Source organism: Diabrotica virgifera, chromosome 8 (assembly GCF_917563875.1).
Source record: "Diabrotica virgifera virgifera chromosome 8, PGI_DIABVI_V3a".
NCBI classification, from domain to species: Eukaryota; Metazoa; Arthropoda; class Insecta; order Coleoptera; family Chrysomelidae; genus Diabrotica; species Diabrotica virgifera.
The window spans coordinates 172,428,705-172,448,109 of record NC_065450.1 but is presented as its reverse complement, the minus strand read 5'-3'; the positions used below and the strand labels follow the sequence as shown (position 1 = coordinate 172,448,109).

The following is a 19,405-nucleotide window of genomic DNA, read 5'->3' as shown; positions in this document are numbered from 1 at the left end:
GAATTTGATTCTCTTCATTTTTGTACTGGTACATATTTGTTGTAAAACTAATAATAAACGACATAATTCAATAATTCAATAATTATGCTCCAACTGTCACTATTTTCCCCTCATAACTCGGAAAATATCGACCGCACGAAAAAAATTATAATAAATGAAATTATAGAAAATCGTATTTTCAACAATTTCAGTTTGTACACTTTTTGTCAAAAAATTGAAAATGGCGGAGATATTGAGCAAAAACCGTTCTAGTTTAAAATCAAGATGGCGGCTAACGCAAGAGTGGAATTTAGTCGAGATTTTAAATTTATACTAATATTGACCCTCCCTAAAGATTAGAAAAATAAAATTTGGAGCAGCTCCTAATGCAAGGTTAGGCCTGTTATTCGTCTAACCCGACTGGACTAATTTTTTTGTATATTGTTTTAAATCTAACCGGTCAAAAGTTGTTTTACTTAATATTAGTAAACGTTTATGCTAAAAACCATAAAACTGGGAGATGCTGTCAAAATTTTATACATCGTTCTCCTCATCTTGATAGAACGAATTCTCTAACGTAAATTATAATCCTCCATAAACCATATCCTTCTTCTTTACGTGCCATCTCCGCAACGGAGGTTGGCAATCATCATGACTATTCTGATCTTCTTTGCTCGTTATGGCTTCTGATGCTGCTGCTCTGAATAGTTCGGTTGATGTGCATCCATAACATTCTCTCAAGTTAGGCAACCATGATATTCTTCTCCTTCCTACACTTTTCTTGCCCTGGATTTTCCCTTGTATAATTAATTCAAGTATGTTGTATCTCTCACAGTGGCGGCCGGTCAGGGTCGGCAGGGTCGGCAGTGCCGACCCACACGTTTATAGATATTATAAATTTTTTTAATATTCAATTTAATTATAATTTATGTCATTTTTTGTATCTGTGAAATAAAATAAACTGTCAGATAATACCGACTAAATTTTATTCATGGTTTTTAAAAGGAATCGACCAATCCGAGCGTTAAGTGATCCCTGCGCATAAAGAGACTTTTCAAACACTGAATGATCCGAGCCATTCGTCTGACTGTTCGGCTAGCCGGCCCCAGCTCCTCCGTAGCTTGACGATTTACACGTAAAACTCAACGAAAAATACAAGCCGATGAGCAACCAAACATATATTTCTCCGCAGGCATTAAGCGGCAGGTACAGCATATTTAAATCTGCCGGTTTCATTTGGAAGCATCGGCAGAAATTGTAAAAAAAATCACGCCGTTTTACGTCGTTTAATTGATATTGTAATTTTTTTAAGTTGTCAGGAATTATCATTTATTTATAGATATATAATATCGTATAATCATTATATCATAAAATTATAGAAAACTAAAAAAATTGTTTAAGAAATACGATTTGGATTTTATAATGTACTTTCTGATTCTAAGATATTTAGCGGCATGTCTAAAACAGTACATAATGAACTAATATAATTAATTAGTTACATTTTGAACAACGTTATTGGATCTGAGATTCAGAAAACCATTTTCTTTTTGCTAGAAGTAGATGAAACTTCTGATTATCATGTCATTTACAATAATTATCAATTGTTGTCCGATACGCGTTACGTGGTAATATTTATGAGAGGTTTTAAGGTTTTACAGACGTGAGTAAAAGCTATAAGGCAGAATATGTTTTTGGTGTTTTAAAGAAAAGATTAAAATTTTTTGATATCAAAAATAAATTGGTAGGGCAAACTGGGGCATCAAGGCAAAAGGTAAAAGGCAAACTTGGGTCTCCAGGCAAAAGGTAAAACTATTGCACCACAAGCTTTATTTGTTCACTGTGTATGGGAATAGAATGAATTTAGTTTTGCAGGATACGTGTAAAAAAATAAAGAATATCGTCTTTTCTTGCCTTTTTAGCTCGCCCAAGCGGACTACTGTTTTAGAAAAATTTGTTTCGAAAAAAATGCAAACAGTTTATCAGACGCGATGAAATTTTAAAACTCGGTTAGTTTCCACTGTAGCAGATTTTCGTGTACAGCCTTTAGAAGTTTTTTAAATTTATTATCGAAGGCGACGATTTTGAAAGTTGTGATGTGATATCTTGATCCGTGAAGCAATCGGTTTGAAAACTTTCTTAAATGATTACTCGTTTAATACTCTTTTAAATATTTTTAAGAAAGTGTTTGCCCAAACCGATTCGATATTCATTGTTGTTCAAAATCAGTTAACTAACATTATTTATTTCAAAGATAGAATAAGAAAACTGGTGCAAAATCTCAAAGATTTTCATAATGATAGTAGTTATTAATATATACGCAGTGACGTTTTGGGTTCGCTTGATATTTCACAAGATTTAACATATTCAAAAGACATTAAATTGTATAACCCTAGTTAATGTAATATTTTTATATTGTCATATCCACTAATGTCCCTGCGCGGTTGAGGTGGTTTTGTATTAAAAAAAACTATTTTATATTTTAATTTGAAGTATTGTTAATGATTGATTTTTCTTAAGGTTTGGTCATTAATATTAAATAGGAGATTTTGTATTGAAATGGGGGTTGGACTTCCTATATTAACAAGTTCCTGATACAGGTCAAATTGATTTGTTTTGTTAATTGGGCATTCAAGTAATATATGAGTTATACTTCCTATTTGTCCGCATTCACAAAATGTGTCACCCCAGTAATATGTCACCCCAAAAAAGTCACATGCATGATACATATCTCGAAAAACGAGTATATTTTGAAATTTTGGATACCTACTATGTATTATGCAAATAGATACTCGTTTTTCGAATTTAGAAGATTTGCAAGTTTTTGACCTCTTTGAGGATTCAAAATTTAAAAGTTACCTTCGCCAAAGAACTTTCAAGATATTTATTATTACAAATTACTTAAAAATTACGCTGATCCAAATATTTTCAGAAAGTTAGATAAGTTACAAAATATGTGTAATTTTATATAGTAAGTACTACAATTCATTACAACAAACTGATCATCAATTCTCTTATTACCACCAACTTCTGCTTTAAATAAACGGGATTTCTCTTGTCTCAACAGAATCAAAACATATTGTCAAAACACCATGAAAAAGAGCATGTCAAGTAAACCAAACAAAAAAATCTCCTATGATGATTCAAGCCTTTTAATTAGATGGTATGCCTATATGAGCAGACAAAAAGACCTTGCCGACCCTGTCTCTAAGGCCACGAGCCGCCACTGATCTCTCATTACGCATAAAATGCCCCAGGCATTGCAACTTTCGTGTCTTGATGGTTTTCAATATTTCCAATCTTCTGTTTACTCTTCTCATGACTTCGTTGTTTGTTACATGCTCGGTCCATGATATCTTCAGGATTCTTCTATACACCCACAGTTCAAATGCTTCCAACTTTCTAGTAGTCAACGCGTTACGTGTTCATGCTTCTATCACGTAAATCAAAGTCAAGAAAATATAACACCTTTCCAGACTAACTCTAAAGTCTAATTTCAGTTCTCTTGCACAAAGTACCTTTCTCATTTTAATGAAGTTTGTTCATGCTTTCTCAATTCGAACTTTGATTTCTTTAAAATAATCCTTTGTGTGATTAACTATTGTACCAAGAAAGTTGATGTTCTAAATTTGTTCTAATGTTTTACCGTTAATTATCAGTCTTTCATCATTATTTTGCACTTGTACAATTTATCCAAAATATGCAAATATGCACTTAATAATATGCATTTTGCATATTTCCAGAGCTCTAATTATTACCGAACAAGACGAACTACAGGGTTTTGAGCGAACAAAATTGTGGAAGTGTCTTAAAGAAATAAGTATTTCGTCGGAAAAATTTCACAACAGAGCATTACTTCTTGACAAAGATTATATTGTTTATTGGGGAAGAGAATATCTAAGAAGAAGGTTCCGAACAGAAGGAAAAATAATTTATTATTGAGATGAAACTTGGTTAGACGAACGGTATATGGTGTCAAAATGTTGGGTTAATATGATAAAAGTATTACCAATTCGCGACATTTTTTTATGGAAGATTAGTCCTCTGGTTTAAACCCACGTATTGGAACCACCACTATTGGAAAATATAGACTCTAATAATAATTATTCTATATTGGATCTGAAACTGGCTTCGTAAATGGTGGTTTATTAGAATACCGGTTTCGGGACCTCAAATTTTCTTTTAACCGGGATATTCCTATAACCGGTACTCTAATAAGCAGGTTCGACTGGACTGCCAAATAAAACAAGATATTCATTTGAACAAAATCTATATTTGCTTAATATGTGTAAATCTTTTAAATTATTTTGCTGTTGTGTAGCGATTGTGTTTTGAAGAAAGCCTCCTAATCTGAATATCAATTATTTGGTGCACCACAAAAATGTATCTTAGGTTGTATGTTTCTGACGCTAATAATTTTTAGCCCAGTAACTTAACGGTAAATTCGGCGATACCGTGTAATTTTTAGGGGCAACTCCGAATTGCATGAAAATTTGGATTTAGGTTCTACTTACCCTCCACTTCAAAGTTGAAATTGTGCCGTTGGTTGCTTTTACTTGGGGGTGACAGTCACCCCTTCTCGGGGGTGAAAAAACATACGTTCAAGATAAGACCGGAAATAGATAAATTGACTGATTTTAAGCAACTTTTGTTCTATAGAGTTTTTTACGTAAGTCAATACTTTTCGAGTTATTTGCCATTGAAAATGTTGATTTTTCGACAAAAAAACTACGTTTTCAGACGGTTTTTCACAAATAACTCAAAAAGTAAATATTTTATAGAAAAAAATATTCTTAGCAAAAGTGTAGCTTATAAAAAACCCAAAAAATGGTGTATCAGTAAAGTCTATCAATCAAATAACAACAAAGTTGTAGCTCATGAAAAATACGTTCTTATTCGTCTAATTCCAATTCGAATATTCCAAGGTGAAATCACCGAAAAATTAAGCACTTTTCGGGAAAAACCCATTTAAACTGTTTTAATGTGTTTATAAAAAGCTTTGTTTTAATTTTTAACAAAAGTTTTAGCATTAAAAGTAAGCAAGTTACGCTCAAAATAAAGTTGGCCCTCTTTTTTTTTGTAAAAAATCATGAAAATCTCGCCGTGTTTAGCTCCCCAAATGAAATTAGTCGCTACCGCTTTACAAACAATTTACCTACCTACCTTTTTTTATATAATCTGTCAGTCTCACCGGTTTAAAGTGTTTATTTTTGAAAGGGTTATAATTGAGAAAGTTTGAATGGGTCACTAATCACGAGTGTATGCAAATTTTGAACAGTCATATCTTAACCAATTTTTGTCTTACGGAGGAACAAAATGAAACTAGCATATTTATAATAGTAAAACCTACATTTTTTTACTCTTTAAGATTTTTCTTATTACTAATACTATTTAAGTTATTTTGAAAAAGTGAAATTTTTCAAAAATTTTTAGAAATTTTTTTTTTACTATAAACCAAAAGTTTTCAAAAATAAGCACCTCAAACCAATCAAACTTACAGATCATATAAACAATACACATACAGTTAAAACAGATGGTAAAGCAAAACGATTAATTTCATTTAGGGTGCTAAATAGAGGGAGATTTTCACGATTTTTTTTACCAAAAAAAGGGGCCAACGTTTATTTTTGATGCTGTAAACTTTTGTAAAAAACAAATAATAAGGTTTTTTCGATACTTTAAAAATGTTAATAAGGTTTTTTCTGAAAAAGGCTTCTTTCTTTGGTGATTTGGCGTTGAATTATTCGATTTGGAATTAGACGAATAAGAACATATTTTTCATGAGCTACAACTTTGCTTCTACTCAATTTGTAGACTTTACTGGTACAACATTTTTTTCGTTTTTTTATAGGCTACACTTTTGCTAAAAATATTTTTTCGATAAAATATTTACTTTTTTAGTCATTTGGGAAAAACGGTCTGAAAACGTAATTTTTTTGTCGAAAAATCAACGTTTTAAATCGCGAATAACTCGAAAAGTATTGACTTACGTAAAAAACTTTATAGAACAAAAGGTACTTAAAATAAGTCAGTTTATCCATTTCCGGTCACCCCCCAAGTAAAAGCAACCAACGGCACAAATTCAACTGTGAAGTGAAGGGTAAGTAGGACCTAAATCTAAATTTTCATGCAATTCGGAGTTGCCCCTGGAAATTACACTCCAAAACGATCATTTATTGGGTTATTTATATTTATTTAAATTTTACTGCTACGGCCACTATTGAATAGACTGTTTTTAGCACCTAAAAAATATTTAAATTAAATTCACGCCTAGAATAGAAAAACAAATAATTTCAGAAAATATCATATAGGGAGGGAGTCAATGTTGATCGAATACATGCATTGTTTCAAAAAAAATCAAACAATCTTATATTTTTCTAAAACCTTTTTTGATAGTTTATAAATATGTTGAACTAAAAAGTTCTACTCACAGATTTAGCCGCTAATTGTCCATTAATTGTTAAAACAATAATACTTTTCTGTGTAAATAATTTTTAAAAATATCGGTTAAAAAAAAATAATAGCCCAAGAGCCCGTGGCCGCCAGGCATTCCACATTTTACAAAAGCTGAAAGTTTCTCTGCGTATGTACCCAACACAGGTAAACACGATCAGTGAGTACGGACCTTGGATCGTGGTGACTTTAGCAGGTAACAGGTAGCGAAGGTGTGTAAAAGATATTACTTTCCTTATAGTATAAAAGCTGAATTTTATATGTATATGTTACTTGGACTACTATCAAAAGATAATATCAGTAGCCGGACAGTTTCAATAGTTTCTTCACCTTGCCGGGCGCAATTAAAATCGGTCAAAACGGCAAACAGGTGTACGTTTTCAAAAAACTTTTGATAGTGTGTAAAAAATATTTTATTATCAGCTAAGTACTTTCAACACATAACGTGCCATCATCAGAGCTTCGTCCTCTTATAAAATCTTCATAGAGGAGCAATTGCTAAACGACACAATAAAAAACATGGATACTGGGCAAAAGCCACAGATATAAGGTATAATAACCCTTTTTTACTTAGTTTTTTAGTTAGTCTTCCTCAGCTGATCTGCTGTTCACGTGGGCTCAAAATGTTTTGACTCAGCCATGTTGTCTTATTAATTAATAAAAGAATTTAGATGTGATTTTATTCACCTTAAAAGGTTATTATACCCTATATCTGTGGCTTTTGCCCAGTATCCATGTTTTTTATTGTGTCGTTTAGCAATTGCTCTTCTATGAAGGTTTTATAAGAGGACGAAGCTCTGATGATGGCACGTTATGTGTTGAAAGTACTTAGCTGATAATAAAAAATTTTTACACACTATCAAAAGTTTTTTGAAAACATACACCTGTTTGCCGTTTTGACCTATTTAGAAGTGTGTACAAGTCTTACAGTCTTTTCCAATGCAATGAAAATCCACTGTAGGTACGAGCGCGAGACAATAATATTACTCCAGGGAAATAAAGTTTTTGTCGGGACACTTGAGCAGCCAGGTTGCAAATGGGTTTTTGGGTACTATATACAGGGCCGGATTTAAGGGGGGTAGGCTCCCCACATTCCGGGGGCCCCCACAAAACCAAAAACGTAAGAGGTGTTCATTTAAACAAATATTGGCAGGAGATAGAGGAACTCGACAATGTATGACAAGTATGTTTAAAAGGAAGGAGTGTATAAGGGTGATATAATACATTGTTCATGTTTATGTTTTTCACCTTCCACCGGAGGAGTGTGTTGCTTCGTTTGTAAATTATTATCTACTGTTCGTACACATTTTAGCCAGAGTGGATTTTGTGATTGGAAACATGCAGATATAGTAGGCTAATGGATCACGAAATGTCTAAAGTACCTACACCTTAATGCAGTCGATACAGTGGCCTGTAGTGCGAAGCACTCTCTAAATTTATTAACAAAAGTTACAGTGAGTGATGTCCTGCTGCTATAGTATTTTTGGATTTCTCAGAAGAACTGCAATGTAGTTATTTTTCACCTCCTCTAGATACATATAGATACACCTTATGTTATTATATACACCTTACCTGTTAATCGAATGTTTAGAAGCTGCGTCTTTAAGCGACAGTAACAGACCGTGGCAGAAATATTATTGTTTTTCAGAAGACGGTTTAAAATAGTTTAAAACTCGTATTATAAGCGTTGCAAATGGTTTGTACCTATAATCAAATGTGTTTACTGGAAAGAGAGAGGGTCTTGAGAGGACAAAGAGCACAAGTCTTATTCTCTAAGATCCAAATACTGACCCTATGACCATAATTCAGGAGTGTGGCAGCACTTAGATCACTTAAATAATTTATACAAGGCGTGACAATTTCGAAAGATATGAAAACAGAGAAATTTATGACTAAAAATTTTATCGCTATTATAGATCACTTCATTATCTCTTTATGTCAGAGGTTTTCTGCATATGAATCAATTTATTCCCATTTTGGACATCATTTGGAAACTTTAAATCTCAATGAAATTGAAGCTCACTCTAAAGCTTACCAACATTTATAGAGCAATGATTTAGATAAAAATCTAGGTGTTCATGGCTAGTTGTTAAAGCCCATAACTTTTTTATTTTCCAATATAAGCAAATGAATAAAAAAAGAAAATGTTAAGAAAGCCTAAGGCTATAATTGAGTTTTAATTTCAATACTTTATATATGCTAGAATATTCCACAGGGTGTTCCAAACCTTAAAAAAAAAACACAGTATTATTGTTACACCCGGTATAAAATGATATTTAGCTGTCTAGCAACAATATTATTACAGCGATATTCTTAAATAATAAGGCTATCACATACTAAAAGAATCACTCAAATCGGACTACTGGTTTAGGAAATTCGTGACATCAAACATGTCCCATTTTTAAGGTGTTCGGCTAATTTTGCCGGTGTGTGTATTTTTCATACCCATAAGTTATAAGGGGGTTGCCCCCCTGACATTTTTTTAAATTTTTTTGGACAAAATTGTCTATCTAAATTTTATATGATGTAGGATTAAAAAATACATACAACCCTTAATGTACACTTTTCCATCACCAACCCCTATTTGTTAATACCCATCTATACAGTGAGCACGTAAAGGTTGGAATAAATTAATTTTCCCGAGAATGGACGATTTTGGAAAAAAATCCAGAGACAGGTCAATTTTTATTTTTAAATTACGACTTTTTGGCATATATATATATATATATATATATATATATATATATATATATATATATATATATATATATATATCATACTAGTGACGTCACCCACCTGGGCGTGATGACGTCATCGATAATTTTTTTAAATAAGAATAGGGGTCGTGTGATAGCTCATTTGAAAGGTAATTCAATCCTCTATAATTCTTCAGTAGTATAAACATTATCATAATTATTTATACAGGGGGTCCAAAAAAAAATTTTGTGATTTAAATTTGTTGACATAAAAAGAAGAATGTTTGTAATTTATTTAATTCAAAATACATTTTACTGCTCTCAGAAATCAAAAAAATGTTTATTTAACAAATAAGTATTGTTTTTTGCTTAAATTACATATTAATGCAGCCACCCACCTGCCTCTTGACAGTTTGAACATTAAATTTAAGCGAAAAGCGATGATTATTTTTCAAATAAACATTTTTTTCTGTTTTTTTTTGAGAGCAGTAAAATGTATTTTGAATTAAATAAATTACATACATTATTCTTTTTATGTCAATAAATTTAATTAAAAAAAATTTTTTGGGCGCCCTGTATAAATAATTATATTAATATTTATACTACTGAATAGAGAATTAAATTACCTTTCAAATGAGCTATCAGACGACCCCTATTCTCTTTTAAAAAAATTATCGATGACGTCATCACGCCCAGATGGGTGACCTCACTAGTATGATGTATATGCCAAAAAGTCGTAATTTAAAAATAAAAATTGACCTGTTTCGGGATTTTTTCCAAAATCGTCCATTTTTGAGAAAATGAATTAATTCCAACTTTTACGTGCTCACTGTATATTTACTACTATAAAATTCTCGTCACAGTGTTAGTTGTCATACTCCTCCGAGACCGCTTGAGCGATTTTTATGAAATTATTTATTTATATTCGGTAGGTCTTAGAATCAGTCGTAATCTATTTTTCATATCCCTGCGTGATAAGGGAAACTCCCCCTAACATTGTGAAATGTTAGGTGGGGATTTACGTACATAACGTACTCTACAAGAGTACATACAATTTAAAAAAATTATGAACAAAATCCATCAACAAGCTCTGGAGATATTAATCGCAGCATATGTTTGAATAATCAGTTTCATTTTTTGAGTGCACGGATTTTAATAATTCATTTCTACCGACCACAAATCGATTTCGTTAGAACGTTATTTTTAAAGCTTTATTAACTACTCTGTTAAAGTTTAAAGTTGACTCAAACTTTTACACATCAACTATATACCTTCAGCTTCGAAATGGCGCTAGTTGGGTTGCTTAATTGTTATAAACAAAGTAGCTGTCAATTAAATAAAAAAAGTGGCTAACTTTGACTGTAATTAACCTAGGCAAAAAGTGTTTTTTTCTAAATTCGTATAAAAATACCAACTTTTCAAATCCCAAAGTAGTATTAATCTACAGTCAATATTAACAAAGATATTCAAATTGTTTTTGAACTAAAAATGACCCTACTTTAGTAAAATGTTTTCGGAATGATAAAAATGACTTTTTAATGATTTTTTTAAAATACTCTAAAAACATGACTTTTCTTCTTTCATGTGGTTTTCACATAATTGCTATTACATTTTTATTTTCTGAACAACAATATTACGAAGAAAAGGCTCATTGGGATAAACAAATTGAATAAAATTTAAACTAATTGACGAATTATCTAAAATTTTTTGTGCATTATACGGACTGTTGTCTCAACTTTTTGTGCAATATGAATGTCTTAAGGTCATTTTCACAAAAGTTATAGCAAATTTTTTATTTTCGAAATTTTAGTCTTATTTTGCAATTTCTGAAGCAACAAATGATCGAACCGAAATTCAGAAACTGCCGTTTTAAACCTTGGCTCATCTACTAAAAGAATAACAGTATAAATAAGATATTTAATTACCCTATTTTTACCCGTAGCGATTTAAACGAAAAAACTGCCATTTTTGACACTTATTTGTTAATAACTAAATTTCTCGTCCGAAATGTGACGGGCATTTTTGTATGTATAATGTATTAGGTATATAGTACACAAAAAACCCATTTTCAACCTGGCTGCTCAAGTGTCCCGAACATGGTATATTTTTGCCTTATTTCCCTGGAGTATATGTAGGTACTCTAGTGACTAGTGTATACGAACGAGTGAGATAGTGTATTATTGATATTTATTTATTATATATTATTATACAGAGTGTCCCTAAAGCAGCGGGACCGTCGAATATTTCGTGAAATGAACATCCGATCGAAAAACTAAGAAATACGTTTTCAATATTTTTCAAAAATCTATCGAATGACACCAAATACGACACCCCCTCACACCCTGGAGATGTGGCGGGGGTAAATTTAAAATCTTAAATAGGAACCCACATTTTTTATTGTAGATTTAAATACCTCATAAAAAAGTAAATAACATTTATTCGAGACATTTTTTAGAGTTGTGGATAGATAGCGGTAATAATTCGTATTTTTCCAATTACAGCGCCATCTATCAACAATTCTAAAAAATTTGTCGAATAAATATTCCCTATTTGTTATGAGCAATCCAAATCTGCAATAAGAAACGGGGATTCCTATTTAATATTTTAAAGTTACCCCCGCCCCACCTCCAGGAGATGGACTGCGGGGCCATGTTTAGTACCATCCGATAGACTTTTGAAAAATACTGAACATGTATTTTTTAGTTTTTTGATCTGATGTTCATTTTGCAAAATATTCGACCGTCCCGCTCCTTTTGGGACACCCTGTATAGTAATATATAATATGTAAATATAAATAATACGACTGATGATGCGCAGTAAAAGATCGCAGTAGACGGATCTCACTATCTCACTCGTTCGTATACACTAGAGCAGGGGTAACCAATTAGCGGACCGCGGTCCGCATCCGGACCGTGAGCTAGTTTTGTGCGGACCGTCAATAAATTCAGAATATACATAGTGTTTGGCAATTTTGAAAATGTTTGGCCATGAAATTATGTACTATGTTTGGTTCAACTTATGTGTGCGAAGCTTCTTTATCAATAATGAACTTTATTAAAAATCGGTAGAGATCTCACTTAACAGACGCATATCTCAACCCCCTAATGAGACTCAGTTGCACTAAACTCACTCCAAACTTCAGAGAGGTTGTACATAAAAAAATGCCATTTTTCTCTCTGATAATTTAATTTTGTAAACAGTTTTCCCCCTTACTGTTATACTTACTGATCATTAATTTTGAAATTAAGTAAACTGTAATATAAAATTGTCATGTGCATTTTTTATATTCATTTCCTCTCTACTATATGTTAAGTAGGAGTACTTTTCAGATATGCATTTAATTAAAATAATTTTCAGATTTAAGGTGAAACAGTACCGATCAACAGGTGGCGAAAACGCGTTCCAAGATTGCGGCTGTAATTTTGAATATTTTTTCGAGATATTTGGCACACTTATTCGTAATATAATAAAGAATGGCGGTACAGAGCCCAATTTGAAAAATATATTAATATGTGGAAATTACTCTGTAATTAAAAACAATATTAAAAAACGAGCCTGTACCGCCATTAAGAAGAACAAAAAAATACACTTTCTTCAAATAAACTTTTTTATCCGATGCCTAGATTTTGCGTCATTTTGGAACTACTAGTGAAATAAAAAATTTAAGTAGTTCCAAAATGACACAAAATCTAGGCATCGGATAAAAAAGCTTATTTGAAGAAAGTGTATTTTTTTGTTCTTCTTAATGGCGGTACAGGCTCGTTTTTTTAATATTGCATTTAATTACAGAGTAATTTCCACATATTAATATATTTTTCAAATTGGGCTCTGTACCGTAATTCTTTATTATATTACGAATATGTGTGCCAAATATCTCGAAAAAATATTCAAAATTACAGCCGCAATCTTGGAACGCGTTTTTGCTACCTGTTGATCGCTACTGTTTCCTCTTAATAAGTTTGCAACAAACACCTTGCATTGAAACTAATGTAGAAAAGATAACATGTTAATTAGCGTTTTGTACAATGATTATTTATTTTAAATTCCTTAGTTTCCTTTCTTTAAAATTGAAGATGTATAAAAACTTCATTAGAATTCAAAATATAAATTCCTAAGTTTTAAAATATTCTCAGTAACAATTTACACTACTCCTGTTTTCAAAAAATACTGATAATAACATCAAAACAATACAGAATGAATTTATATTTTATTTATTGTACCAGGAAAACTTACAGAAAAGTATACAGTAACCAAAAAACAATCAGATATTATTAGTTTTCCTTGCCATATTAGTCCATCTGTGAGGCCACTTTCGTATGAAAAATGTTTCTGACTCGATTTCTTTGCGGATTCCTGTTCAAAAATGTCCCCTTTAAACAAATCAGAAGGGTGCCGGGTGAAACAATTTTTTAAGCAAATTCCAAATAACTTTTTTGCATCGAAAAATGTATTTTTAAGTTTTTTTGGTAATTATAAACAATAAAGGTCTCTTGTCATATTTCTGAAAAGTTGATAATTTTTGAGTTATAAGCGATTTAAAATCTGAAAAATGCGAAAATATGCATTTGCGATGCTTGAAAACTCTCAAGTTTTAATAAAATGACAGATCTTGTTTATTTAGGACGACCCCAAAATGCTGAAAACATATTTTCGCGGGCAAAAAAGGTGATGTTTTGAATTTGTTAAAAAATATATTAAACAATTTCTGTCCAAAAATTTGGCCCGGCACCCTTCTGATTTGTTTATAGGGGATATTTTTTAACAAGAATCCACAAAGAATCCGAATCAGAATAGTCAGACACAGGCAGCATAAATCCGGACCCCGGAAGTGTCATAGGTTTTCGAAACGGACCCTCAAGGAAACTAACTGGTGACCCCTGCTCTAGTGTATACGAACGAGTGAGATAGTTAGTTCCGTCTACTGCGATCTTTTACTGCGCTTCATCTGTCGTATTATTGATATTTATTTATTATATATTATAATACAGAGTGTCCCAAAAGCAGCGGGACCGTCGAGTATTTCGTGAAATGAACATCCGATCGAAAAACAAAAAAATACGTTTTCAATAGTTTTCAAAAATCTATCGAATGACACCAAATACGACAGCCCCCTCACACCCTGGAGATGGGGTGGGAGTAAATTTAAAATCTTAAATAGGAACCCAAATTCTTTTCTGTAGATTTAAATACCTCATAAAAAAGTAAGTAACATTTATTCGAGACATTTTTTAGATTTGTTGATAGATAGCGGTAATAATTCGTATTTTTCCAATTACAGCGCCATATATCAACAATTCTAAAAAAATTGTCGATTAAATATTCCCTATTTTTTTTATGAGCAATCCAAATCTGCAATAAGAAACTGAGATTCCTATTTAAGATTTTAAAGTTACCTTGCCCCACCTCCAGGAGATGGACTGCGGGGCCGTGTTTAGTACCATCCGATAGACTTTGAAAAATATTGAACACGTATTTTTTAGTTTTTCGATCGGATGTTCATTTTGCGAAATATTCGACCGTCCCGCTACTTTTGGGATACCCTGTATAGTAATATATAATATGTAAATATAAATAATACGACTGATGATGCGCAGTAAAATATCGCAGTAGACGGAACTCACTATCTCACTCGTTCGTATACACTAGAGTACATACATTGTCTCGCGCTTGTACCTACAGTAGACTTACAATGCATCCGGCAAGGTGAAGAAACCATTGAAACTGTCCGGCTACTGAGATAATATCTTATCTTTTGATATTATCGTTTGATAATAGTCCAAGTAACATACATGAAATTCAGCTTTTATACTTTTAGACCGGGAGATATTATACAGAAGATCAGCCACGATTTTCTCAGTCCTGGCTTTTGCAATACTGGAAGGGTAGAAGAAGTACTTACAATCTGTGAAAACATCCACAAATTTCCTGTGATATTTTCCTGTAAAAACTAGATTTTCCCAAAAAATAAAAAGGGTTTTGCGATGAATTTCTGAGTCCTGCCATATCCGTAGAATGACAGGATACTATCGATTTTATGAAGAAAACTTTTTGGGCAGGAGGGTTGCAAACGGGCTAACGGTGTATATATGTATACAAACATGTAAGGAAAATAATGAAATTTTCATGATTTTCTAAGTCCTGCGAACTAAATAAATTAAACATATTTATTTCAAAATGATCAAAAAAAATATTGGCATGACGTCCCCTAATGTTTAAGTATACTTGTCGCTTGGAAAATTCTGCGGAAAATTTTCACCCTAATTCCGTGATTTTCTGAGTCCTACCTGTAAAAAGTTTTAATACTTAAATGCAATCAATAGTTTTTCGGTACTCGGCAGGAAGGTTAAGCGGTTCTAGTAAGACGGCAGGAGTCCTAGATTTGTAAGAAAATTCGTGAAAAATTCCATGATGTTCTGAGTCATGCCATTTTGCATATGTTTTAAGAATCTTAATATAAGTCTATTTACAAAGAGGCAGGATGGTTTTATAGTTAGTTCTTATACAGGGTGGGGCATTAGTGTGACAAAGTCCAATTACTCGTTTGTCGTAAGAGATAAGAAAAAAAGTTGTTTAGGTAAAATGTGGGGCAAAGATAGGATCATAATTTAAAAATATTTTCTAATATACAGGACTACCCGTATTGACAGGGCGACACAAACTTATATTTCTTTAAATGGACCACCCTGTATATAATTTTAAGATTCCTAAGATTAATTTAAGACAATTTAACACAATTCACCTAATCCAAAAATGTTTCCTAAGGGAGCTAGAGCTCTTTGAAGATGGCGCCTTGTAATTAGTTTTTTATATCTCCAGAACGCTTCCATTTCGATACACAAAAACTGGTCCTCCTTTTTATCTTCCAGAGATAAATCGATTCCATCAATTGCGAATCTCTAGAATCGGTCATAGGGATCCGGTTTGGGTAGGAAAACGGTTATTTTATCGCATAACTTTTTTGTCTTTAACTATTTTGACACTATATTATTAAATTGTGAGGTATTCTAGTACTTAAAGGTACTCTTGCTTAAGTCGGTAGGATGCACCGTTTTCTAAAAAAAATCAATTTTAAAATTTTTCGTATTTTGAATTTAAGAAAAATTTGAATATAAAAATAAAAAAGGGTGTATTTATCGACTTCAAGCAAGATTAACTTTTAGTGCTAGAATACCTCATAATTTAATACTGTACTGTCAAAAATGCTTAAAAATTAAAGCAAGTTATGAGATTTCGTTTATCTATCCAAGACGGACGCCTACGGCCGATACTAGAAATTCACAAATATATATAATATATATAGGTATACAAAATATATATAATAAAATCGATTCATCTTTGGAAGAGAAATGAACGTACCAGTTTTCGTTTTTCTAAGTAGTTTTTTTTATATTTTTTTTTCAAATTAAAAAACCGCAAAATTTTTCAAATCGATTTTGCTAGAACCTGGCGTATCCTACCGACTTAAAGCAAGAGTACCTTTTAGTACAAAAATACCCCATAGTTTAATAATCCAGTGTCAAAAATGTTAAACACAAAAAAGTTATGCGATAAAATATCCGTTTCCCTACCCTAAACGGACGCCTATGACCGGTACTAAAAATTGACAATTGATGGAATGAATTTATCTCTGAAAGATAAATAGGTGTACCAATTTTTGTTTTTCTAAATAGAAGTGTTCTGGAGCTATTTTAAAAAAACTAATTACAATACGCCATCCTTAGAGAGCTTTAGCCTCCTTAGGAAGCATTTTCGGACTAGGTGAATTGAGTTAAATTTTCTTAAAATTATCTAAGGAATCTCCGGGCTTCGTTTGTTAGAAGAGTTTCTGGACATCCTGTATAATAGGTACAGTCCCTACTATAACCAATTAATTGTAAAATTATTGCTTTTCTTCCTATTACTTTTATTACGTTTACTTAGATACAAATATGATCTAATCGCTTAAAATAAAGATCTTACAGTTTGGTATTAGATTTAAAAGGTGTGTAAAAATCCGAGACATTACTCAGGAAAATAATATTTAATACCGTACGATTGTTTTAACGATATAAAAATTAATTTTTATGTATTAAATATCTTTGCGATTATCCTGCCACGTTGTAAACGCTTTTAGATTAGTGTTTTTTAAGCATACTTGACATGTCATGACTCAGAAAATTGTGGTGATATGAAAATGTTTGTATAACATCCAGCAATAATTTTACAGACTTAGATATAAATTAGAAGACTTTAAAGTGATAGAAATGAAACATATCAAGATAACGAAAACAAAGAATTAGAGCAAATAAGTAGAAGAGAAGTAATACAGGAAGTATCAAACATAAAACAGGTAAAGCTGGAGGGGATGATGACATGGACCCGGAAGTGGTCAAGTACATGGGAGACGACGGGATAAGCAGGTTATGAAAAACATACAAAGAGACATGGGAAAAGCAGCAAAACCCAAAAGACTGGCAAAGTAAACTCATAGTTCCAATATACAAGAAGAGAGAATACGTCAACTGCGAAAAGTATAGAGCAATATGTTTATCATCGGTACGTTTTAAAATATACACGAAAATAGTAGAGAAGAGGCTAAGACAAGAGGTAGAAAAAGAACTGGGAGAAGAACAGGCATCGTTTAGACTCGAAAGAGAGAAAATGATAACATTTACATTATTATAAATATAAAAGAAAGAAGTATTGACTCGGAGGAATGCTCATTCTGGCATTCATAGATGTAAGAGCAGTGTTCGACTCTCTCGAGAAAGAAACAATATGGCAATGGCTGCAGAACATGCAAGTACCAATTACACTGATAAAAATATCTGAAATTATACAGTGCTAGTCAAAAGTCCGTACCCCCTCTCGTATCTTTTGAACGGTTACACCTATAATAGTGAAATTTGGATGGAGGAAATAAACGGACGTAAGCTTTTTAACTAGGCATGACAGGTGACGTAATAGTGACAGATGACTTTACAGCGCCACTGTAACCGATAATTTTAAATGGGACCTTATGACAGGTGATACTTCGCTTGAAAGGTATTCAAAATACCTATTCAGTCATACTAATTTTGTTTGAGTTTAAGCTAATTTTGATGAATAAATGAAATAAATATAAAATTGTAGTTCCGCATTTAATTAATAAAAGTTTAAAGTTCCGCCTATGATTACTTGTCAAACAGGTTGACGTTTACGAAAAAACTACTAGAGAATTAAAAAACGTCAACTTTTTTGACAAAAAGTCCATAGGTGGACATTTGAATTTTTATTAATTAAATTCGAAACTACAATATTATATTTATTTAATTTATTCACCAAAATGAAAATCAACTTAAACCCAAAAAATTAGTATGACTGAATAGGTATTTTAAATACCGTTCAAACGCGGTATCACTTGCCATAAGGTTCCATTTAAAATTATCTGTCACAGTGGCGCTGTAAAGTCATCTGTCACTATTACGTCACCTGTCATGACTAGTTAAGAAGCTTACGTCCGTCTATTTCCTCTTTCCAAATTTCACTATTATAGGTATAACCGTTCAAAAGATACGAGGGGGGGTACGGACATTTGACTAGCACTGTATACAGACTAGTAAAAGGAAATGCACAGATATCAGCAGAACGATCTGAAGAATTCAATTGGAAAAGAGGTAGGTATCAAACATGGAGACAGTCGTAGCCCGTTACTATTGATAATAGTTAGTCATGAACGAATTAATTGGAAATAAATAATAATAATATCGTATGGCATTTTTGCCGGGGAGATCCTTTCGGATAGTTCCAGCGCCAATTACATCTTTAATCCTGTTTCAAGTAACTAGTGTCGATGTACACTAGCCCAGGGGGACCGACGGCTTAACGTACTCTCCGAGGCACGGTGAGACGGCTCGTGTCATTATTGGAAATGAAAATGGTTTGTCTTTGGCAGGGATCGAACCCACGTCTACTGGCGTATGAGGCCAGCGTTTATGCCGTTACCCACGGCCGCTCACAATTGGAAATACTGGACAAGAACCAACCGAATAAGAACAATAATATTAAGGTAGAGCCAGTAAAAATTATTGTATGAGGATGACATAGTCCTTATAGCAGATTCCGCAACAAACGTGCAAAAACTTATAAACTTATGGACCGATGAAATAGAGGAATTAAAAATGGACATAAACATGACGAGAAAACTAAAATAATGGCCATCGGCGGAAAGGAAGAAAATGGAATATAGAAATCGAAAAAATACTCGACTGGAAATAATTTCAGCATATGATTATCTTGGAAGTATAATTACCAGTAATGGA

The 19,405-nt window shown here is 32.4% G+C and overlaps 2 protein-coding genes across 2 annotated transcripts in view; both read right to left on the bottom strand.

Moving 5' to 3' along the window:
- Nucleotides 1–19,405, bottom strand: part of LOC114338515 (macrophage mannose receptor 1-like) — a 251,803-nt gene that overhangs the window by 128,734 nt on the left and 103,664 nt on the right. The window lies entirely within an intron of this gene.
- Nucleotides 5,857–19,405, bottom strand: part of LOC126890002 (uncharacterized) — a 30,428-nt gene continuing 16,879 nt past the window's right edge. Inside the window, exon 3 of the mRNA XM_050658803.1 lies at nucleotides 5,857–6,218. Coding sequence (XP_050514760.1) covers nucleotides 6,168–6,218 — 51 coding nt within the window. The 3' untranslated portion in view covers nucleotides 5,857–6,167. The remainder of the gene's footprint in view (nucleotides 6,219–19,405) is intronic.